Source organism: Channa argus, chromosome 3 (assembly GCF_033026475.1).
Source record: "Channa argus isolate prfri chromosome 3, Channa argus male v1.0, whole genome shotgun sequence".
Lineage (NCBI taxonomy): Eukaryota > Metazoa > Chordata > Actinopteri > Anabantiformes > Channidae > Channa > Channa argus.
Genome location: NC_090199.1, coordinates 22,260,439 through 22,280,500, shown reverse-complemented (window position 1 = coordinate 22,280,500; position 20,062 = coordinate 22,260,439). Strand labels below are relative to the sequence as shown.

General features: G+C 39.9%; 1 protein-coding gene across 3 annotated transcripts; it reads left to right on the top strand.

The window, feature by feature from the left end:
• Positions 1 to 1,853: 1,853 nt before the first annotated feature.
• On the top strand, positions 1,854 to 19,418 carry mafgb (v-maf avian musculoaponeurotic fibrosarcoma oncogene homolog Gb). 3 transcript variants are annotated; one of them, XM_067498726.1, is made up of 3 exons: positions 1,854 to 2,320; positions 13,966 to 14,031; positions 14,121 to 19,418. In XM_067498726.1, the coding sequence occupies exons 2-3, from the start codon at positions 13,996 to 13,998 to the stop codon at positions 14,604 to 14,606; spliced, it is 522 nt and encodes a 173-aa protein (XP_067354827.1). In that variant the 5' UTR covers positions 1,854 to 2,320; positions 13,966 to 13,995; the 3' UTR covers positions 14,607 to 19,418. The 3 variants fall into 3 exon arrangements, with proteins under 3 accessions (XP_067354827.1, XP_067354828.1, XP_067354826.1); XM_067498727.1 differs by lacking the exon at positions 1,854 to 2,320 and adding an exon at positions 2,327 to 2,967; XM_067498725.1 differs by lacking the exon at positions 1,854 to 2,320 and adding an exon at positions 12,267 to 13,841.
• Positions 19,419 to 20,062: the final 644 nt, after the last annotated feature.

The following is a 20,062-nucleotide window of genomic DNA, read 5'->3' as shown; positions in this document are numbered from 1 at the left end:
TATCAGCTTGGTGCAGCTGTCTGGTGAAACGGTTGCAGAAAAGAGGAAGCTGTGACAGTTACCACACAGGCAGTGAATATGCAGTATGGGCTTCCCTCTAGTGCCAACTTGCAGTGATGTTTCCTAGAAATACACCTTTAATCTATTGATGTTTGTCAGAAATGCACAAAGAGGGGTATAGGAGCAGGTGGATGCTTTCTGTTCTTTGTGCAGAAGAGGTAGTCGGCTCTGTTATTTAAGCCCAAGCTGAAATACCATACAGTAAAAATATGAAAACTGATCATATGTTCTGCATTTTAAATTCCGTTTTCACATTGATGTAACTGTCACATAAATGTTGTCTTCCATCTTTATCTCTGATATACAGTGGAGTACAAGTATAGTGTATCAAAAAAAAACTTAGCACAAAATACTCGAAAGTACCTCAAATGTTAAATCCAGCTTCCTGAGTAAATCTGCTTATACTTTTAACCACTACTCCTGGGTTTATAAAACACAGGCTACTGTGTATTTTTACACTGTTCATTTCATAATACATATTAAGGGAGCCTAATGTATTTTAAATATTGATATATTAAAATTGCAGCCAAACCTGGGCTGGTTATAACTACTGTATAAACTAATTTGTTGATATGTATTAATAATTTGAATCTTCAAAGCAGTAACAAAATCTGTCAGATAAATTCTATATTAGAGAAAAGTACTGTATGCGCCCTCCTAAATGTCCTGGAGTAGTAGTGTAGTGTAATGCAGCAAGTAAAATAAAAAAGCAATGAATTACTGCAGTAATTATGCTTTAACTGCACTTAAACTCATGTATTCCATGACTGCCTATTAGAAGCATTTAACTGGTGTGTTTGCTCATATGCAGGATGTTACCTTTCTTTTAAAGCTCACTTTAAAAGAAAGGTAACTCACTTTATTTCATATCCAGTCGGCGTTGATAAAACATCTAAAGCTTTATCTGAAAATATAGCTAAATTGCGTTTTGAGATGCTTTGGTGGGGGTAAAAAGGCTATCAATATCCTGGAAACAAATTTTGAAATTAAATTGTAAAGTAATTGAACCTGCAAAATGATTGTGTTTTGTCTGTCCACAGTATTAGTTATTTTCTTAAATGCACCAGGCCGAATCCAAGTGATATTTTAAAATGTTACCACTTCACTCTCAACAGAGATCTCCTTTGACTCCTCAAACCCCTGCTGAAATATCTTTTATTACTAAAATGCGTGCGTGGTCGAAATAGGCCGATAGTATTTGTTCACAGTTATTCAGAAATTCAAATGGAATATCCTAATGATAAACAGCCGTACATTGATACTAATAGTTTTGTTTTAAATTGGTACTGTGAATGAGGATGCACCTTTCAAATAGTGGGATTTTAAAGAAAAGAAATATAGTCATCCCAACCTCTGCTGGTGTAAAACTGACAAATAGGGCAAATATTACTTATTATTAAACATGTTGATCCTCCGCTGTTAAATGCATAAAAGATATTTTCAGATGAAAATAATTTAAAAAGTGCATGGCCCTCAAGAAACATGTTGAAGAAGTATATGTACCTTTTTGGGGAAAGAGCCATATCACGCCCTTCACTTAAGGGAAGTGATACAGTGATAAATTAACATGTCAGATCTTTCTCTGTGATATCTAAAAACGGGATCTATATACAAAATTTCTAAAACCAACATTTAGTTTAGCAAATATTTAGATGTGGAGAAATGTGTAACAATATGGGCCTGCAGATGTATACATTTTTGGTTTCAGTCGTACATTTTACGCGTTTTTAACTGTGTGGCACAGTGCTGACCCCCTTATCTCCAACTCTACTAGCGTCAAATATTTTTAAACTGTTGTGGTATTAAATATAAAATATAAAAGACACTATCTTGACCCATCAGCTTTTTTTTTTAATTGCACGGGTCTCTGTACTATTGTTGGAGCGAGACAGACTCAGTACTTCAAATGTTAACTCTAAGTTTAGACATTTGCTCAGAGGTGGGGCTGCCCTGTCACACTTTCCAGCACACTGACACTGTTGTTAAAACAGCCCATCACACAGTAGTAGTGTCTCGTGTCTCTTTAAATGCGGGCTGCGTAGATCCTTCATGAATGAAACCATGTGATCCAAACATCATTTGACGTCTGGCGCCTCCGACCATAGACTAAAACAAGCGAGGCAGGAGTGGATATATCTAGAGACCCGCGAGAAGGCGTGAGCGGAAAACACATTTCTGCAACTGTCTCTTCTCCTCCACACCGAGCCCACTGACCATCGGGCAGCCTCAGCCTGGGCGAACGGCGCCGGTTTGACTTCTGGTGAGTCAGCCTCGGTCAAATCAAAACTGAAATCCCTCAAAAGTGCTGATTGTAGAGGGGTTGTTTTGCTGAGTGTGCACGGACGCCGCCGAGTGCGGTCGCGCTTATATGCTGCCGCTTGTGCCGCTTGTGCCGCTGTGCGCTGCCGCTGTTCAGTTCAGCCGAACTCCGAGCAACGCCGCTGCCGTCTGGTAGTGCTGAATCATCACGATCCGTTCGTCATCCAGACCTGTACATGCTCCGCCGAGATCGGGTCGCCGCTCGACCGCCACGGCCGGCACAACAACCGGCGATTTCACAATAACACAGACAAAGGGGGTGTTTGTGAGGCGCGTCTGTCAAGCTCAAACAGAAGCCATGTGTTGGAATTAGACCGTGCGGGGAGTCCGGGAGCAAGCCAACTGGCATGGCCGGGGATTCCCTCGTCTGGGCGTTTAACTGGCTAAATATTTAGAAAGGTGAAAACGTGAGAGAAGCTGGGGAAAATCTAAACATAGAGTCCCAACTTAGGACAGCGGAAACCTTCGAAGACAACACATCCCCTCAGCGCTAGCCTCTCCGGCTGTCCTCTCCCCGGGTGCTGAAGCGGCAGCGGCTGATACAAACTGAAGCGACCACACACTAACTCGTCTGTTGCTTCAGCGCAGGTAAGATGGCCAGTCAGCTGTTCGTCGGCTGAGTTGGGGATTTATTTGTTTTGCAGACGGGTTAACAGACTCCAGAGTAACCTCTCTTCCTTCTACCCGCTGGGTGTCTAGCTGGCTGTGTGACATAAGTAACATATATGGTAAAATAATAGCCGGCGACAACAACAACAACAGAAAGCGTCCGTAATTGTGTTTGGAACTGTCAAACGTCCAGCGGCTAGATACTGGTTATATCCTGGCTGTCAGTGAGAGGGCAGCGGTGTCTGTGCCGGAGCGGCTGTTTTGACATTTGCTTTGTGTCAGGCGCTGTTCCTCCCACAGGGCCTTAGTTCGTGTGTATCTCACAACAATGCGTGATACGTGTTTTCTTAAAGTGACTTGTGTTGTGGGTTTAAGCGGAGAGATCCCGTCTATTTCCTGGCGTGCCCGTGTTGTACGCCGGCTGGGCTCGCGGCAGAGATGCTGATTCATCACAACGTTGTTATTTCTCAACGTTTGCGCGAGCAGAGCGGAGGCATGAGGGAGCCATGGCAACATGGCACCGGCGGCGGGCGTGCGGACAAAGGTCTGGCGCGAGGGAAGGAAGAGCTCGGTTTATGCTGTGGACTTGCTGCAGAAACAAACAGGCCCACCGGTGGTGTGGCGGAGGTTGCCGTGCTCCTGTGGCAATCAGAGCTCAAGTGGGCCAAGGAAACAGTGTTTAAAATGTCATTAGTGCAAAAATGTGTTCGTTTCTTTGATTATTTAGCGGACTCCCCGGAAGAATGTGCACACAGGCTTGGTTAATATCATGCTGTAAATTATTTATCCGCTTATCCGGTTTTATACCCTACTATTGTGGTCTCAAAAGCAGTTAACTGCAGCTGTTAACACTTTCTACCTTTGTTATCTTGCCATGATCCGTCTTACTTCTGTTGAAAATCTTAAAAAAAGATCCCTGCTATATTTGGACAAAACCAGTGAAAGCTGGAGGGAAGGACACGGTCCCATGGCAGGTAATGTTGGGCACTGACTGCTCGTGAACCGGCACTGAGACTTGTGCTAAAAAAAGAAAGCACCGCTATAAACTATAATGCCTTGCAACAAAATACCCTCTGATTGATCTCTTGTAGATGGGCCATTATCTACTGACTGGTAGGAACCTATGGGCTTTGCAACTCTTAAACACTGAAGAGTAATAGGAAAGCTCTGTGGGCACAAGAAAAACAGAAACTTCACCCCCTAATGACTCCATATCAGCAGCTTTAGTTAGAGTCAGCACTCTGCAGAGTGTATCAAAAGTATCTAGTAAGCAAGTTGGCAAGTACTGTAATAGAGGGTCATAATGATGAAACAGTTGTATTAGTATTGGAGAGAAAGGCACCCACCACCCAACTCCCCTTACTGTCTTTCGTTGTCTTTCACATACACGCACTTTTTCTCATTTCCTTTTCTCATTGCGTGTACATACACGCGCGCGCGCACACACACAACCTAGGGGCTAAGCTTTTTATACTTGGTATCAGTATTTAATCAGTGCTTGAAGTGCATTTCTCTGTCAAGTACTTTCCCCATCCTTCCCTGGTGTTCACGGTAATTGAACGCTGACCAATGCTTATGTGTGCAACTTTGCTGATGGTGGCGGAGCGGCAAGGCGCGCGGAGCAAGGGGGATGAAGGAAGAGGGAGGAAGAATGAGAGATGGGATTTGCGGAGAGATTGAGAACAAGGACCTTTTTGTCTTCAAGGCATTCCCCTGAAAATGCTGAGACGAAGCAAATGCGCTCTCGCTTGACAGATGGCGTTTTCACTTGTTACTTACCACAGCTAGTTTCTTTGCCTTGTCGTGTGTGTGTGTGTGCATGTGTAAATTTGAGAGAGCGTGCAAAGAAACCAGGAGTTATAAAACACCTATAAGAACAAGATCTAGTTGCTGTAGGAACTGTGAGTGTGTGTGTGAGAGAGAGAGAAACGGAGAGAGAGCAGAGTAAGCACCAAGGTTAAAAACTGTGTGTGTGTGTGTGTGTGTCTGAGTTGCTCGCTACACTTGCGAGATGTAGAAAGGAGATGTAGCAGTGGGAAGTAATTTTATATCAGTTGGCCTTTACAGGAGTTTGCACTTGACAGTTGATTCATTTTTTCCTTCACAATGTCAAACCTGAGGCTTCTCTGCAGGAGGAAATCCTAAGTAATGAGTATTAAGATCACTCTGTTTTACCACATCAGAGGACTACGTGTGCTCACATAAACTGGCATGATTCCCTGCATGTGCAGCGGTCAAGTGGATGAAAAACCTTGTAAAACCTCCTCTAACTCTGTAAAGAAGGAAAGAAACAGGAGCCATTGAGCTAAGACAAGACACAGACTTCTGTATATTAAAATGATTTGTTTGGTCATCTAGACAATAAATTATTCTGATAACTGAATACGTGTTTAAGTTATGTTTTAAATAAAAAAAATGGCATATTTGCTAGTCATCTGTGTAGACAGATTTTAAATGTTCATATCAAACCAGTTCTTAAATTTGTCAGCAAATAGTTATGGAAATTTTCTGTTTCTAAATACTCTGTTATTGATAGAATCAGATTTCTTAGTGCTTGTTTTTTTTAACATCTGAAACTAGCAGATTATTTCTTTCATCTAAGGTTATTGCAGATTATTGCATTCATCTAAATGCAAAAAAGGATGACCCCAAATGGTCAGTTTAAACACTGACTATTTAACTTCGATTTTTTTGTAATTGAAAAATGAAAAATTGAATCATTTATTATAATATTTATATCAATCTATCTCATCTTTTATGAGTGGAATAAAAAATATGGAATAAACACACACATACAAAAACAATATGTCACTTCATAGTTTTTCCCAAAAACCTTTTGCTGCAAACAAAACATGCAAAGTTTGAAAATGCATGTTTAATTTACAAAGGACAAAAAGTAGGGTATTTGTATTGTAACCTAGGAAGTATCTGATTAAACAATAAGCAAAATATTCAGTCAGATGTATAATAGTCAGGTGGTAGTTAATAATGTTGTCCAATGTCAACGTGATCCACTGTAACATCTTTTTGTTGTATTGGTCCTTTACCATCATTGCTCTGGAGCTGCAATTAAAAGAAGCTGCAGAAAGGCAGCATTTATTGCAGGGTTAGAGCACTGGATTGCATTAGATTGCACAGGTGTTCACAATATTGTGTCCACCTCCTGTGTGTGGGTTTTGTGTGTGTGTGTGTGTGTTTTTGTGTGTTTGTGTGTGTGTGTGTGTGAGAGAGAGAGAGAGTTGAACATCTGGGAGATAACTTCTAAGTAATGTCTGCATGTTTATGATCTTGTGTACTACTGGGATCTATTTCAGAAAAGTCTTGTTATGCTTGCAAATTTCTGAGAGTGAGAGAGAAGTAAAAGGAGAGAAGTAAAAGCAGGAATAAAAGAGGGATTTGGAGAGTGGGGGAGAGAGAGCAGGAGACAGTCAGGGAGAAAGGGAAGCACTGGGGCAGATCAATAGTTGAGTGTTTTTTCTCCACAGTAATGATGAAATATGGTGTAAGCAGATCTGGTGCATAATCATTGCTGTGCTCCACTGTTTTTTTTTTTTTGTTTCTGTGTGAGTGTGCTGCTTTTCCTTGTGTTATTTCAACTTTATGTGGTAAATATACCCTTCTGCCACAATTGTCATGACTCCTTCTTTACATAACCGTTTTCGGGAACCAACAAAGAAATCAAGACAAGTGCATTGATGAATCCCACTGCAACCCATGGGAGATGTCAAAAGGATGAGCAAATGGAGAACAAGTTTTCATTCAGTTAATGTGGCTTGGATTGCTGATCCAACCTTCTGTACTAAAATAATTGTGGTATGTTCAAATACCAAGTTGAATTTCTGTATCAATAATCACTCTCTGTAGGTTGTCATGTCTTTCCTATAAGGACCTGTGGGTTCATTTTGAAGCTTTCTGAGCAGTCTCCAGTTAAAGGAAACTATTCACCCCGAACACCCAGACGTACAAACACACACACGCACACACACACACACACACATACAGACTTCGTAGTTTTACATGCAGTGTTGAGAGATTGAAAGTGGCATGTAGCTGTGGAGATGCAAGGCCCTGGTAACAGGAATCTCTGTACCAGTGGTTGTCTACCAATTGCATCATCCTAATGCGCCAACTTGCCGCATTTTTCAACTGCAGTGTGATGATCCCAGGATTGTGGTATGAATTTTTGAACCTTATTAAATGAAAGAATACACAGAGTTAATAAATGCCAAGGAACAAAGAGAGGGAGCAAAGATGTGCGTAGTGGTAGCTGTTTGCCTTCACCTGTGGCATTACATTTTTTCCATGCAATGTCAGATCTAAACCAAGTCAAAATTTCCATGTTTACAGTTTGGAAACTACACATCAGCGCTGTTCTGAAACCGAGATGCATCTTTAACTCTCTCAGATTGATTGATGGAACAGGGCAACAATATCTGGAGTCTTGTCAAACTTTTAAACACTTTGAACTAATACACCTTTATGTTTTAATACGTTATGATCTTCTCTCTCTGATGAGTCCTTTTCTGGCAATGTACTGACGAGTTTCCCAGGGCTGAAGCTATCAATTGTCATTTAATTTGCACACAGAATTTAAGATGATGATTAAATGATTAACTAGATAAAATACCAGCAGAAAGTGTTAAAATTGAGAATATCAGTAATTATAAAAAAATATTTTTTGCTTAAAATATCAAGTAATTGATTAATAAAACGATTGCCAGTTGATTTTCTGTCTGACAATCAGTTTCAGATTTAAAACTGAAAACGCTGCAACAGATGGAAAGTAAACTTGTTTAATGTGCCATCTCATTGACACAGAGAAGAGTATATAGAGTTTCTGTATTTTATATGATTATAGGATTTTTATGATCCTTTTTACTGTGAATCATGCAATATATTTTTTAGGGTAAAAAAGAAATACATATAGTATTTTATAATCTCTTTCTATTTTATAAAACCTATTGTTATATTTTGAATCCTTGATATAAAGAATTGTTATTATCCAGATGTCAAATAGAAGACCAAACCTATATATAAAGGAAAAGAGGCAACATTGCTACTGTGGTTTGGTTTTTGTTTTTGTTCTGTGTTCTGTTTTAGTGGAAGAGTGGGTGTGTGAGACACAGTGTCATTCGTAGAGACTGATGCCAAATGGAAGAAATTCAACTGGATTCAGGAATGTCTCAGTGCAAGGTCACAGTGGAACCTTGGCGCCACAAACACACCTCCCATTGCATGCTATGGTTGATTTATTTAGCTGTTTTTTGATGATATTTCCTCATTAATGTGACTGATAGTGACGAATGAATCCACACAGAGTCACACAATGCTTACTTTGCTATTGCACTGAAACTTTCTCTTTGTCTCAAGTTGATATTGCTGACCAGGGATGTGCAGTGTCTGAGGGGAATAAACTTAACATGTTGTTTAACTTATTGCTGTCTCCTGCACAGCTCTCTGTTGGTTATTCTCTCTCTCTGTCTCTATCTCACTCACACACCCACACACACAAAGAGTGGAGCAACTTAACCTACATGCTTTCTCTCCTCTTCAAAAAAAAAAAAAAAAAAAAACACTTATGAAAAAAAGGAGCCAGAGCTCAATTGCCTGACAGTGCAGTTTTTTTTGCTTGTGTTGGGAAATTTGTCATCACACTCCGACTTACTACCTGGAATGGGAAAAACGTGTTGACGCCAGGACTTTTTCTCACCTTTAATTACACACTTGCACAAACACTGCCATGCGCACGCTTAAGCGATGTGTGCACACAACACACACACATTTGCCTTTTTGAACTCTTGAAAAGTGTGAAAGTGATCGCTGTTCCCTCTTAACATATTATGTGTATATTTTAGGCCAGACTCCTGCTCTTTTGTAAGCCTTTCCCTTCACTCTCCCTGGGTTTTCTCTGACTACCTTGCTCTCTTCTCTGTCTGTGTTATCATGCTTATTTCACGCTCTGCATACCTCCCAGTTAATAGCTTCCTGTTCTTTCTACACACACAAACACACACACTGCTCACAGTGGTGTGTTTTCACCCCCTCACTGTTCAGTTCCTCACCCTCTCTCCATGGTCCTGTATCTCTGCTGTGAGCCCACTCCCCGTCTCCCCATACACACGTTGCCATTATCACTGATCTGATTCCTAATTCTCAATTAGCCTAGACACAGTGCTCATCGTTAATTATTTACCAACACTCTCAACACCCTTGGTTCACAGTAGATCAATGAGCACGAGCACTGCTTGTTTTTTTTCAACAGAGGTATGGTGGACTTGCTGCCAGGAGCTGAGGTTTGTGTCACTCTCAGGATCGAATTCACACTCCCTGTATTTTGCTCTCTTTGTTTCCTTCCATCATGTCCTTTCTGTGTCCTGCTGTGTGTTTTCACTGCACTCTGCTGCCAATTTTTGCGTTCTCCATTATTGCTCAGAGAGTTGCCTGAGGGAGGAGGCGCAGTCGAGGCAGTTGTTATGGTAGGATTATTCAATAAAGGCAGACTTGCCTATGCATCACAAAGGACTTGTGACTCTTTTACAATCTATTCTTGATCATTCTTTATATGCTGGCTTGTTTATGCTCACATACACCCACACACACACCAGTCCCCAGGTCATTTTTGAAGCACTTAATCTGGCTATTTATTTTCCTCTGTGTGAGGGTGTGTGTCTGTGCACCATGCCACCAGCTTTTAAGTAGAAAGTCTCTTTCTAAGAAACTCCTCCCTGTGTGGCAGTAGTGGCCGGAGCAAAAGGTTCTCTCAAACAAGATTAATTAGAGCTCTGTCTGGAGCCAGCCACAGATAAACACACACATCTACGGAGTTCATCATCCTGTTTGAGTGCACTGAAAAGAAAAGTCATACTATAATGTCTCGGGCTGTTTCTTTTACACTTTCATCTATCTTTATAAACTCCATGATCACCTTATGCCACACTATTACTCATGTTTTCATCCGTTCCCCTGGACTTGATTTGTCAACAATACGGTGTGTGTGTGTGAGTGTGAGCGAGAGAGAGAGAGAGAGACAGAGCAGAAGGTTAGGGGGAGGGGAGAGGTGGTCAGCAGTAGTTTCATTTCACTGGATCAGCTTCAGAACTTTTCTAATTGGAGGTTTTAGTTGTGGTCGTTGCTGAGTTCGGGTTTTTTTTTCGACCCCAATCCCCCTCCATCTATTCCTCCTTCCCCAGTTCTCTCTCTCCTCCCTCCATTCCCCCCACCTCCCTCTGTACCCAACAGCTAAGCTCTTACAAATGTGTTGAGGATGCATTTTCACCCAAACGCTTTCCTACCCCCTCTTCTTCCTCCTACTCTGCACCCCCCCATCCCGTCCCATTTCTCCTCATCTCCTCCCTACTCACTTCCCTCTCTCTTTTTTTCTTTTCTTTCTCCCTTGTCATTTGCACCACCACCCTCCCCCCACCTCGTCCTCCCTCCATACTCAGCATTTTTCTCAACTGTGGGTGTGATGTCTCCGCTGTAACGCTAATCAGCTCTAGAGACGTCAGCATTCTTTCAGTCCTCCTCCACCACCACCCGCACCCCCTTCTCTTACTTTTTTACCTAGTCTGTCTTCACCTTGCTATCTTATGAAATCCTTACCATCTTTTCTCTTCTTCTCTAGTCATATTTTACTCATCTACCAAGCCTTTTACCTCTTCTTCCCCCCTCTCCCCATTCCCCATCCTCCATGTTTTGTGTGTATGTGTGTTGTTACTCCACTGTAACTGTAGGCAGCTCTGCTCTTGAGTTGTCAGCGTTCTTTTGGTTGGTACAAAAAAATAGCCTGCCACAGCAAAAAAACTGTCTGTTGTAGTGGCTGTGGCATTGACTACACTGCTGTGACCACCCTACAAGCAGTATGTGAAGGACACCTCTGGCACTCTGTGTGTGTGTGTGTGTGTGTGTGTGTGTGTGTGTGTGTGTGTGTGTGTGTGTGTGTGTCCCAGGATGAATGGCGATGCCTTTGCTCAGCAGATGATCCTTAACCCGAGTGACTTACACATGGGCTGAGCTGTATGACAACAAACACACACACACACACACAGAGACACAAACACACAGATGCAGAGTTTATGGCAGTTTTACATTGTCCTGTAGGTCTGGCTTTTGATGAAATAGGACCCAGACCTAGTATAAATACTGTAGTGACACTGCTCTCCAAGTGTATATGACTAACACCACACCACAACGCTACTTGAGAAACCACAGATGTGCAATGAAAAGCTATAATCAATAAACATACATTTTATTTAAATTCAGTTATTGTCATGGAAACCACAATTTCGGTATTTTATTTTTTTCCCAGACAATTTGTAGACGTATACATTTTAAGACTTTATAGCACCTTGATACCTTTATTAAACTTTATAGAGAGGAGAAAAAATAAAGAGGAAAGAGAGAGGAGCATGATATGCAACATATTTCCAAAATTTGGCCCAGGAAGTTGGATGTGGTATGTGTCTACCCAGATGTCCTAATAATTGTCAGATTAATCTATAAAGGAAATAAACATTTGTTGTTGCCACAGATGTTTAATCAGTATGACTCAGTTGGATTAGCTCATGATCACATCATGAACTAGGCCTAGTGACTTTCTGTTTATTTTGTTCATAGCCAAATCTATTACATCTTACAATCGGAATTTCTGTCATCCTTATTTAAAACATTTACAAACCCCTGACAGTGGGACATTTGCCGGTATCTGAAAAACAAGTTGTACCAGTAGGGCTGCAGATGCACAAAATAGTTTGCAATTTTATAATTCTCTGACATTTTAAATATGTGTTGCCAAATATAGAACCAAACCTCTAAACCAGCACTTCTCAATGTAACATGCATTTTGTTCGCACTATAAACAGCCACATTTGCGCATTGTGCACTTGCAGTAGACCTGTGTGTGTGTGTGTGTGTGTGTGTTTTGTTGTGCCCTACAGGCATGGCAGCAGGGGAATGTGTACGTGTGTATATGTGCTTTCCATCATGCTTTTTGTTTGTATGTAGATGGGATTGGGATTGGGGGTTGAGGTTTTGGCACAGGGAAAATAAACCAGTGCCTGGCAGGGAAACAGCCTTCTTTTTGCCCCCTCTGTTTTTACTTCTCCCCTCTCTTCTCTGCCCCAACCCCCACCAGTCACTTCTAATGTCTTTGATCCATCTATTGTGTGAAAATGCATCTCCAGCTGTGGGAGAGTGCATCCTAACAAAAAGTGACGAGTGCAGTGATATATGAGTATGGAAGGCATTGGATTATTGAGAAGAAGCTCTGTATATACACAGTCAAATGAAGGGATGTTTCTAATTGACTGATCCTAATCTATCAAGGAGTGTGCAAAGGGCTGAATTCGAATGCTCAGAATTGTAATAAACCCCTTGTGTCTAAAGTCTAGCACTGTTCTCTTCTTAAATTCTTGATCATTTCACATTTTTTAAGTTGCTATGCATTTGCCACATTTTCTGTATATGCATGGCTACTTCTGTATGTTTCTCTTTGATTTACAGCTATTTAAAACTGGTTTTTATGACAGCATACACAAACACTCATGCATCCTCACAGGCAGACAGAGGTACATTGTGGGGCAAGCTTACTGGCATGCTCAGTGCTGATCTTTAGGACAGAAAAGAATGAAACGAGAGGAGACACACTTCCTCGTGTCAGTAAACTGCTAATTTCACAAACAAGGAATATTTAAAGTTGTTAACAACTAAGGAAGTATTTTTTTCTTCATTAACTAGTCCTAGTGTGAATAACATAAGGGAATACATAGTGAGAGAACATGCTGTCTTTAATCAGCACGTTGGTTTAACCAAAGTTCTGATTCAGCAGTATCAGGTTTGGCTGAAAGGCAGGTTTTATAAGCTTTGAGGACTAACTGTCCTGATCCGTTTACTGTTCATTAAACAGCAACAACATTAAAATCACATACTACTGTAGCAAATTCTCTTGTTGACCCCTGATCGCGCCCTTTAGGCTTTCCTTAGCCTGCAGCTATATTCTGGTGCAAAGATGAACCCTTTTATTTTAAGAAGGCCTTCGAGGGTTGTAAGGGGTGTACATGCTGGGAGGGAGGGGGGATGAAAATTGACAGAGGAGAGCAGAAATTTGCGCAGCAGGAGAGGAGATTGGTGGGGGCGGGGTGAGAGAGTGAGATCAGGAATCTGCTGAGTCATCATGACTGGTCTCATGATGATCGCTCAGCAGCAGCAACAATAGTCGCTCTTTATTGAACACACACATGCACACGCAGGTCTAGGAGATGAGAGCCAGACCAATGCACCATACAAAGCATTTCATTGAGAGCTTGTAGAGATGCACATTTGTGGAGATGTGCGCTCTAAGGACTGATCTCATCTTTAGCTCTTTCCCACTCCCTCTTTGTTGACTTCTGACTCACATGACTGTTGTATCTCCATCCTTTTGTCCCTTGTTAACACTTTAGTACAAATGCATTTGCATAACTTTATTTGGTTTGTCTCATTGTTTTTTTTATCTGTACTAGGTTTGTATCTTTCTACTTTTCTTCACTCTCTTTTGAGGTGTGTTTGTTTGTGTATTGGGCCCTAACAGTTGGTTTTCCCCTGGAGTCGTTCCACACAAATGTTTACCACTTCCTCCTCTTTTATGCTCATTTCATTACTGCTGGCCTGAAGCCAGCCAATAAGAGTTCAACAACACAAAGGTAGTGGGCACTGTCAGTGTAACCACCAGGAAACAGGAAGTCAGGGAAATTCTAAGAAAAGTCTGCATGTCACTTTCACTCATTCAATTTGATACAGAGGCATAACGCTGCAACATGCTCACGCAACATTGCTCCAAAAGTAGATTTAGATTTGGTATGTCTCCATTGGTCCGGGTGGGTATTCATTTGGAATTATTACGCTTTTATTGATTGTATGTAACTGTCTAAAACATATTGATGCTTTTGATGAGTTGCTCCTATGTGATATTTCTTTATGTACTCTCCTATGTCTCTGTAGGTCTGTTCAGAAGAGCAAAGCTCTTGTGGCATGACGACGACTAACAAAGGAAATAAAGCCCTGAAGGTAATAGTGTACGTTTAAAACAAAATTGTCAATATTTGACAAATTGCCCTGTTTCTCTCTAATCGCTTCCTTTGTCCTGTTTTCTCCAGGTGAAGCGTGAGCCAGGGGAAAATGGCACCAGCCTCACAGATGAGGAGCTGGTGACCATGTCGGTGCGGGAGCTGAACCAGCACCTTCGAGGGCTCTCCAAAGAAGAGATCCTGCAGCTGAAACAGCGGCGGCGCACCCTGAAAAACCGGGGGTATGCTGCTAGCTGCCGGGTGAAGCGAGTCACCCAGAAAGAAGAGCTGGAGAAGCAGAAGGCCCAGCTACAGCAAGAGGTGGACAAACTGGCCAATGAAAATGCCTCCATGCGTGTGGAGCTGGACGCTCTGAGGTCTAAGTACGAGGCTTTACAGACCTTTGCCAGGACTGTGGCACGGAGCCCCACTGTCGGGGTTGGTGTCAGGGCTGGAGGGGGAGGCGGAGGGGGAGGGGTGGCATCATCAGTCATTGGTCCACTCATACCAGGGAAGGTAGCAACAGCAACGAGTGTAATTACAATAGTGAAATCAAAAACAGATGCACGTTCTTGAGGGGGGAAAAGATCGACGAGGGTGACAGAGATGGAGATTGGCTGCAAGTAATTCCCCTTCTCTCCTGGCCCCCTCTCCTCCACCTGCACTGAACACTAACCAACTGGCGAGTCTCGTTGGCTTCAGCATCTTCCTGTCACCTGTCTCAGATCAGTGCAGATGAAAGAGAGGGTTGGAGCAGAGGACAATTAATGAGACTATAAAGATGCAATCCCTTGGTCAGTGCGTGATTTGATCCGAGCTTGATTTAGCACAGGACCGATGTACGGGGTTCTTATGGTCACTGAACACCAAGAAAAAATTTAAAAATGGTTTAATTTCAAGCTAAGGGGTAAAAAATTCGAAAAAATGTAAAGTTCCATAAGTAGTTTCAGTTACTTGTCATTTAAATCAATCTGTTCAGTGTCACATTTTTACTGCTAATAGATCTAGAAGTGCATAATAATCCTGTCACACTAGATTTGAAGTGGTGCCTGAACGAAGATGTACAAAATGGCATTAGCTACACAAACACATTCTAAAACATACATTACATACAAATTCTATTCAGAAAGGTGGTATTATCGATTGGTTTTAGAGAAGTCATTTGACTTGACTGAGACTAAAGGTCCCTGTATTCAAATAGAATACACAGGATTAGCAGGTCACATATCTGCTCTTTTCAGTGGCTGCAGAGAAGTCAAATCTTGCTCCACCTAGCCAAGAACTTTTTCAGAAAAGAACTATAGAAAAAAATATATATAAAACACAATAGTGGTACCTGTATTTCTACTGTTTTGTACTGTGTTGTCATTCACATGAGGTCCAAAGTGTATTCTCTGTGTGTGAATTGTTATATATCAGGAATTCTGTGAAATTCTGTGGCCTGTGTTTGTTTTGGTATTGCTATATTTAGTTAGCTGTATTTTTTCTATGGTCTTTTCACTTTCTAATGTCCAACTCTTTCTCGATTAGCCATTCTTTCTGTGTCCTTTTTTAGTTTCAGATGGCTTCCATTAATAGACACAATACTTCCTGCATCTAACAGAAAGAGGAGGGGAAAAGGCAATTGATAATTACCAAAAAAATAAAAAATACACACACAAAATAGAAAAAAAAAACGATAATGTCATCGTCAATGTCAAGATACCAACTTTTTTCAAACATTAAGAGATTTCAGGGAAACAGTCATTTAAACAACAGAGCTGAATTAAGATAAAAGTTTTTGCGGTCGGTTTTGAGTTGCTCTTTAAAGTATAATCAAGAAATTTGGAAGGGCAAGTGCCTTGGTCTCCTAATGATATCCATCATGATGAAGTCAAGAAGACAGTAGGGATTGTGGACGTTCGGTGCAGATTCAGTGCAGCTGTTTGTTTAGCCTGTGCTTAATGTGATATACTGACCAATCAGGACTGAGGTTATGACAGCATTTATCTCTCACTGTGCATTGTTATATAAGCTGTACAGTAGTCATCAGGATTAATATGAATAACACCCACTTATGTGATGTGGCAGTTCAATGAGTTTGCTTGTAATAAGGGTCTATAGAACAAGAGCCTGTATTTACCCTCATTTTCTTGCACAGAATATTCCTTTTTTTAAAAAGCAATACTCTGTTACATGGAAAAGCCCATGTTTTATGTTAAACAAGTGGTTCCTGTGTTCAGGAATTTGATTGGCTACAGATAGAGGAATCTAGGTTACTAGACCTATAGCAAAGTTTTTTGCTTCAAAAGAAAGTGGTCTACATTGCATTCCTCTTGCTTTTAACCACACGGCTCACTTTGCAAGTGCAGATGTGATTACTGACAATGCAGTCAACTAGCGAAGGACAACTACGACATTTCTCTGAATTTCCAGTCACATAAATGGACTGTCATTTCTCACAAGCTTTACCATAAAAGTAGTCATACTAGTGCTATACTTAAAGAATCTTTGTCTATGTATGGTAGAGTCTGGAGTTTTATAAAGACAATTATCTTTGCATTGTTTGTAACAACCTGTAAAAAAGTTATAACAAAATCTGTTTGATATACAGTATCTCTATTTTGCAATTGTACCAAAAGTGGCTTACCTACTGAATAGCTTTGTTTTTTCTCTAGTGACTAGGCACGTGTGTGTAACCGTGAACTAGTGTGTGGTGTGCTGTGTAGGTATGTGATGAGGTAATTATAATGTTCACTATTTGATTAATGTGACTTTGATCCTTGTTTGGTTTCAGGCCGACACGGGTAATGACGCCGTGGGTAACTGCACCCTGTCTCTAATGATAAAATCTTAGTGCTCCCAGCTCCATTGTTCAGCTCTATCACTGCAGACCTTTTAGATCATTTATCAATCTCCTCGTCACCTGCACTTATGATTTGTAAATTGTTGGGTTGTCAGAACCACCATTTGTATTTCTGAACAGGCCTTTGTAGCCTTGTTTTTGTCCCTCTAGTGTTGAGAAGCTTGTTATAACAGATAACTCAACCGAGAAAATGTTAAGGTTAACCTCACAAGCTTCATTATATTTTATATTCAGGTCATCTGGTAACAGACTCAACAACGCCTTTATGGCTGCATCACCCTTACTCCTACAATAAGTTATTTTTGTAGTGTGTGATAATGTTTTTCTGTGTATATTTTATATGGTTACGTATATTTAATGTTCCTGTTTAATTTGTTTTTGAAATGTTCCATGTCAGGGATGTCTGAAGTGAAAAAAAATCTATTCTGCTATTTAATAATTTTCTCTGTGAAACTCTGAGATTTACCATTATGGAGTAAAGTTGCCTCAAATTATTTTTTAACTAAGTAAAACCTGATTTAAGTTGTTAATCATTTACTGAAATATAAGGAATTTACAATGATGAAAACACCACATACATGCAGCATTTTATCTGAATGATAATGAGTAAAGGTATACGAAAAGACATGGGTTTATAGATTATAGTGAAATATTCCCAAACCAGTCAAACCAGAGCGCTGCAAATGTTAAATGAAAATATCAGATTTTTTTTTTATTTGAACATATTTTTTCACAGGAATATACTCCTTGGTATTCAGCTACAAGCATATGTCACAGAGTATATTTATGTATTTGTTAATCTATTCAAAGTTTTGTCCTGTTTCTGCATTATGCTATTATATGACTTTCTTCTGGATTTTAGCCCATACATTCTTTTTCCCCGCCACTTTGTTGCTTCATGTCTGTTTTTTTTGTATTTGCTTGTTGACTGATATTTTTTCTTTTTGCTACAATTGTGGTGTCTTGTGATGTTGGTGCAAAACAGTTAACTTGTGCTAAGATCACGTTGTGTGACCGTGCTTGTCCAACAATATGTTTTTACCTAATTTGTACATTTTAGGGCTTTCTGGTTTCAAAAGGCTTGATGTGACGAGGTTAAAGAGCTTCAATATAAGGCAATTTATATATTGTTATAAATGCCAGCACCAGCTTGTCTCTGTTAAATCTGGCTCATGTGTTGAGGCTCACATTGTTTCTTCCCAGTATCACTTAACAAATAACTGTGAAAACATAAAATTAGCAAAAACTGAATCAATTGCTAATGGGTATAAAAGACAGGACACTGTTCTGAGCTTATTATGAATGTCTTGGATTTGTAGCACCTCGTGGTGCAGCAGTTTTTTTGGTCTCTAAACTGTTTTCTCCTAAATGTTCACTCAGCAGACATGATCAGCTGACAACTGTGACCTTTAGTGATTATCAGACAGGTCAGGCTTTTCATATCAGAGTTCATGAGCTTGTAAGACACACTGACCTTATTTTCCACTGCCTGTACAGAGGTCATACCTTCCTTATGAAGAGACATTTCATCACAAGCCCAAGCAGCCACTCCTAAACCACGTCTATAAATATTTTACAGGCAGAAAGGTGAGGTGGATAAATGTCTTAACCACTTCCTTCTCCATTCACCCTATCCCTTTGTATAAAGTTTTGCCATATCTGCCAGTGACACTGTAAAAGCCCTTCTTCAGAACATCCAATTCTTTTACAAGATGGAAATCATTAACTCCTTATCTTGTTGTTTGGCCAATCAGTATGTAGTCACACAGTTGTTTTGCTGTCTAGTGAATCATGCCATCAGACTCTAAAAGCCCTTTCACCAACCTCTCATGCCAATCGATCACAGTAAATGATCCAAGGATTCTTTTGATCCTTTGTTTGGTGATTTCATCAATAATAATGTTTGTATTGCCACACCCCCATCTGCTGCTCTCTCTTACTCTTCTGTTGCTGCCCTCACCAGTTGTACAAACTCTGACTGAAATTTTTACCAAGAGTTCAAGCACACATTAACTTATTTTATTCTACTTGCTTCTTCTTGTAACAGTCTCTCTAATTTCATGTTTCTTTTCCATCTAACCATATACGTCTGCTGGTGAGCATTCAGCCAGGTTGCTCATGGGAGCTGGTTTTTTTTTGTGTTTGTAGAAGTATAAAATGGTCAATTTAAAGCTATAGAAAGGTAGTGAGTTTGTGTGAATATGGCGTAGCCTATTCAGAAAACCCCTTTTAATAGCAAACTTTGTGTTTTGTAATATTTCTGTATGGGGTGTAATAAATTATTCTATAACAGTACTTTCTATGGGAAAATACTTAAATTGTGACAGTCTTTGTAAGTATTTATCTTGAACTAAATTATTGTACTTTTATTTTGCAATTTGTAGATACATAAGTGATGATGAAAGGGTATTGGTATAATCATGAAATTTACTGTTTCATCATTGGTCTGCATCTTTTAATTTATTGATGTATATACTGTATGTTTGTTGATAAACAGCTTACTTTATTTTGTATATGACCAATAAACATGTTTTAAAATGGAACTGCTTTGGTGCCTCTTGTAATTATTTTAATTTGCTTATAAGTTTTGCTATAATTTCTGTTAGTATTTTTACAAACACGCTTTATTTTACAAAGTGAGCTCATAGTAATACCAGAGGCTAAATATTAGCCAGATATAGTACACATTTAAAATAAATCCAGTGAATTCACATTTGTACTGGGTTATAAATACTTATTATAATAATACTAAATTATCACAGCCATTTTCTTTTCTTTTTTTATGGGTTTACACCATAACTTTTCTATGAGATACTGTGACCTTGTACAATATAGTTGCTGTACTTAATTTGCTTGACCAAAGGGATGAAATAACATTTATGCATTTAGAGTCTTTTTTATTAGCCACAATCAAGATCACCACAATTTATTTATTAAGTGTATCCATGATCATAGTGATAAATACACATTAAAAGAATGAATTTATTACCAATTACTGGCTTTTTGTGTGTCTGTTTGTTTCTCAGAAAAATTAAACACGGGGGTAGCAAAAGTGTTTATATTGTATTCTTACAGCAATAATAACTGTAACAGACCCATAATTAATGTTACTAGTTTTCACCTGTGCTTTTCCTGTCCAAATGTCTCCTTGAAAGCTTTGACTTTTTAATCATGTACTGATGCGTGT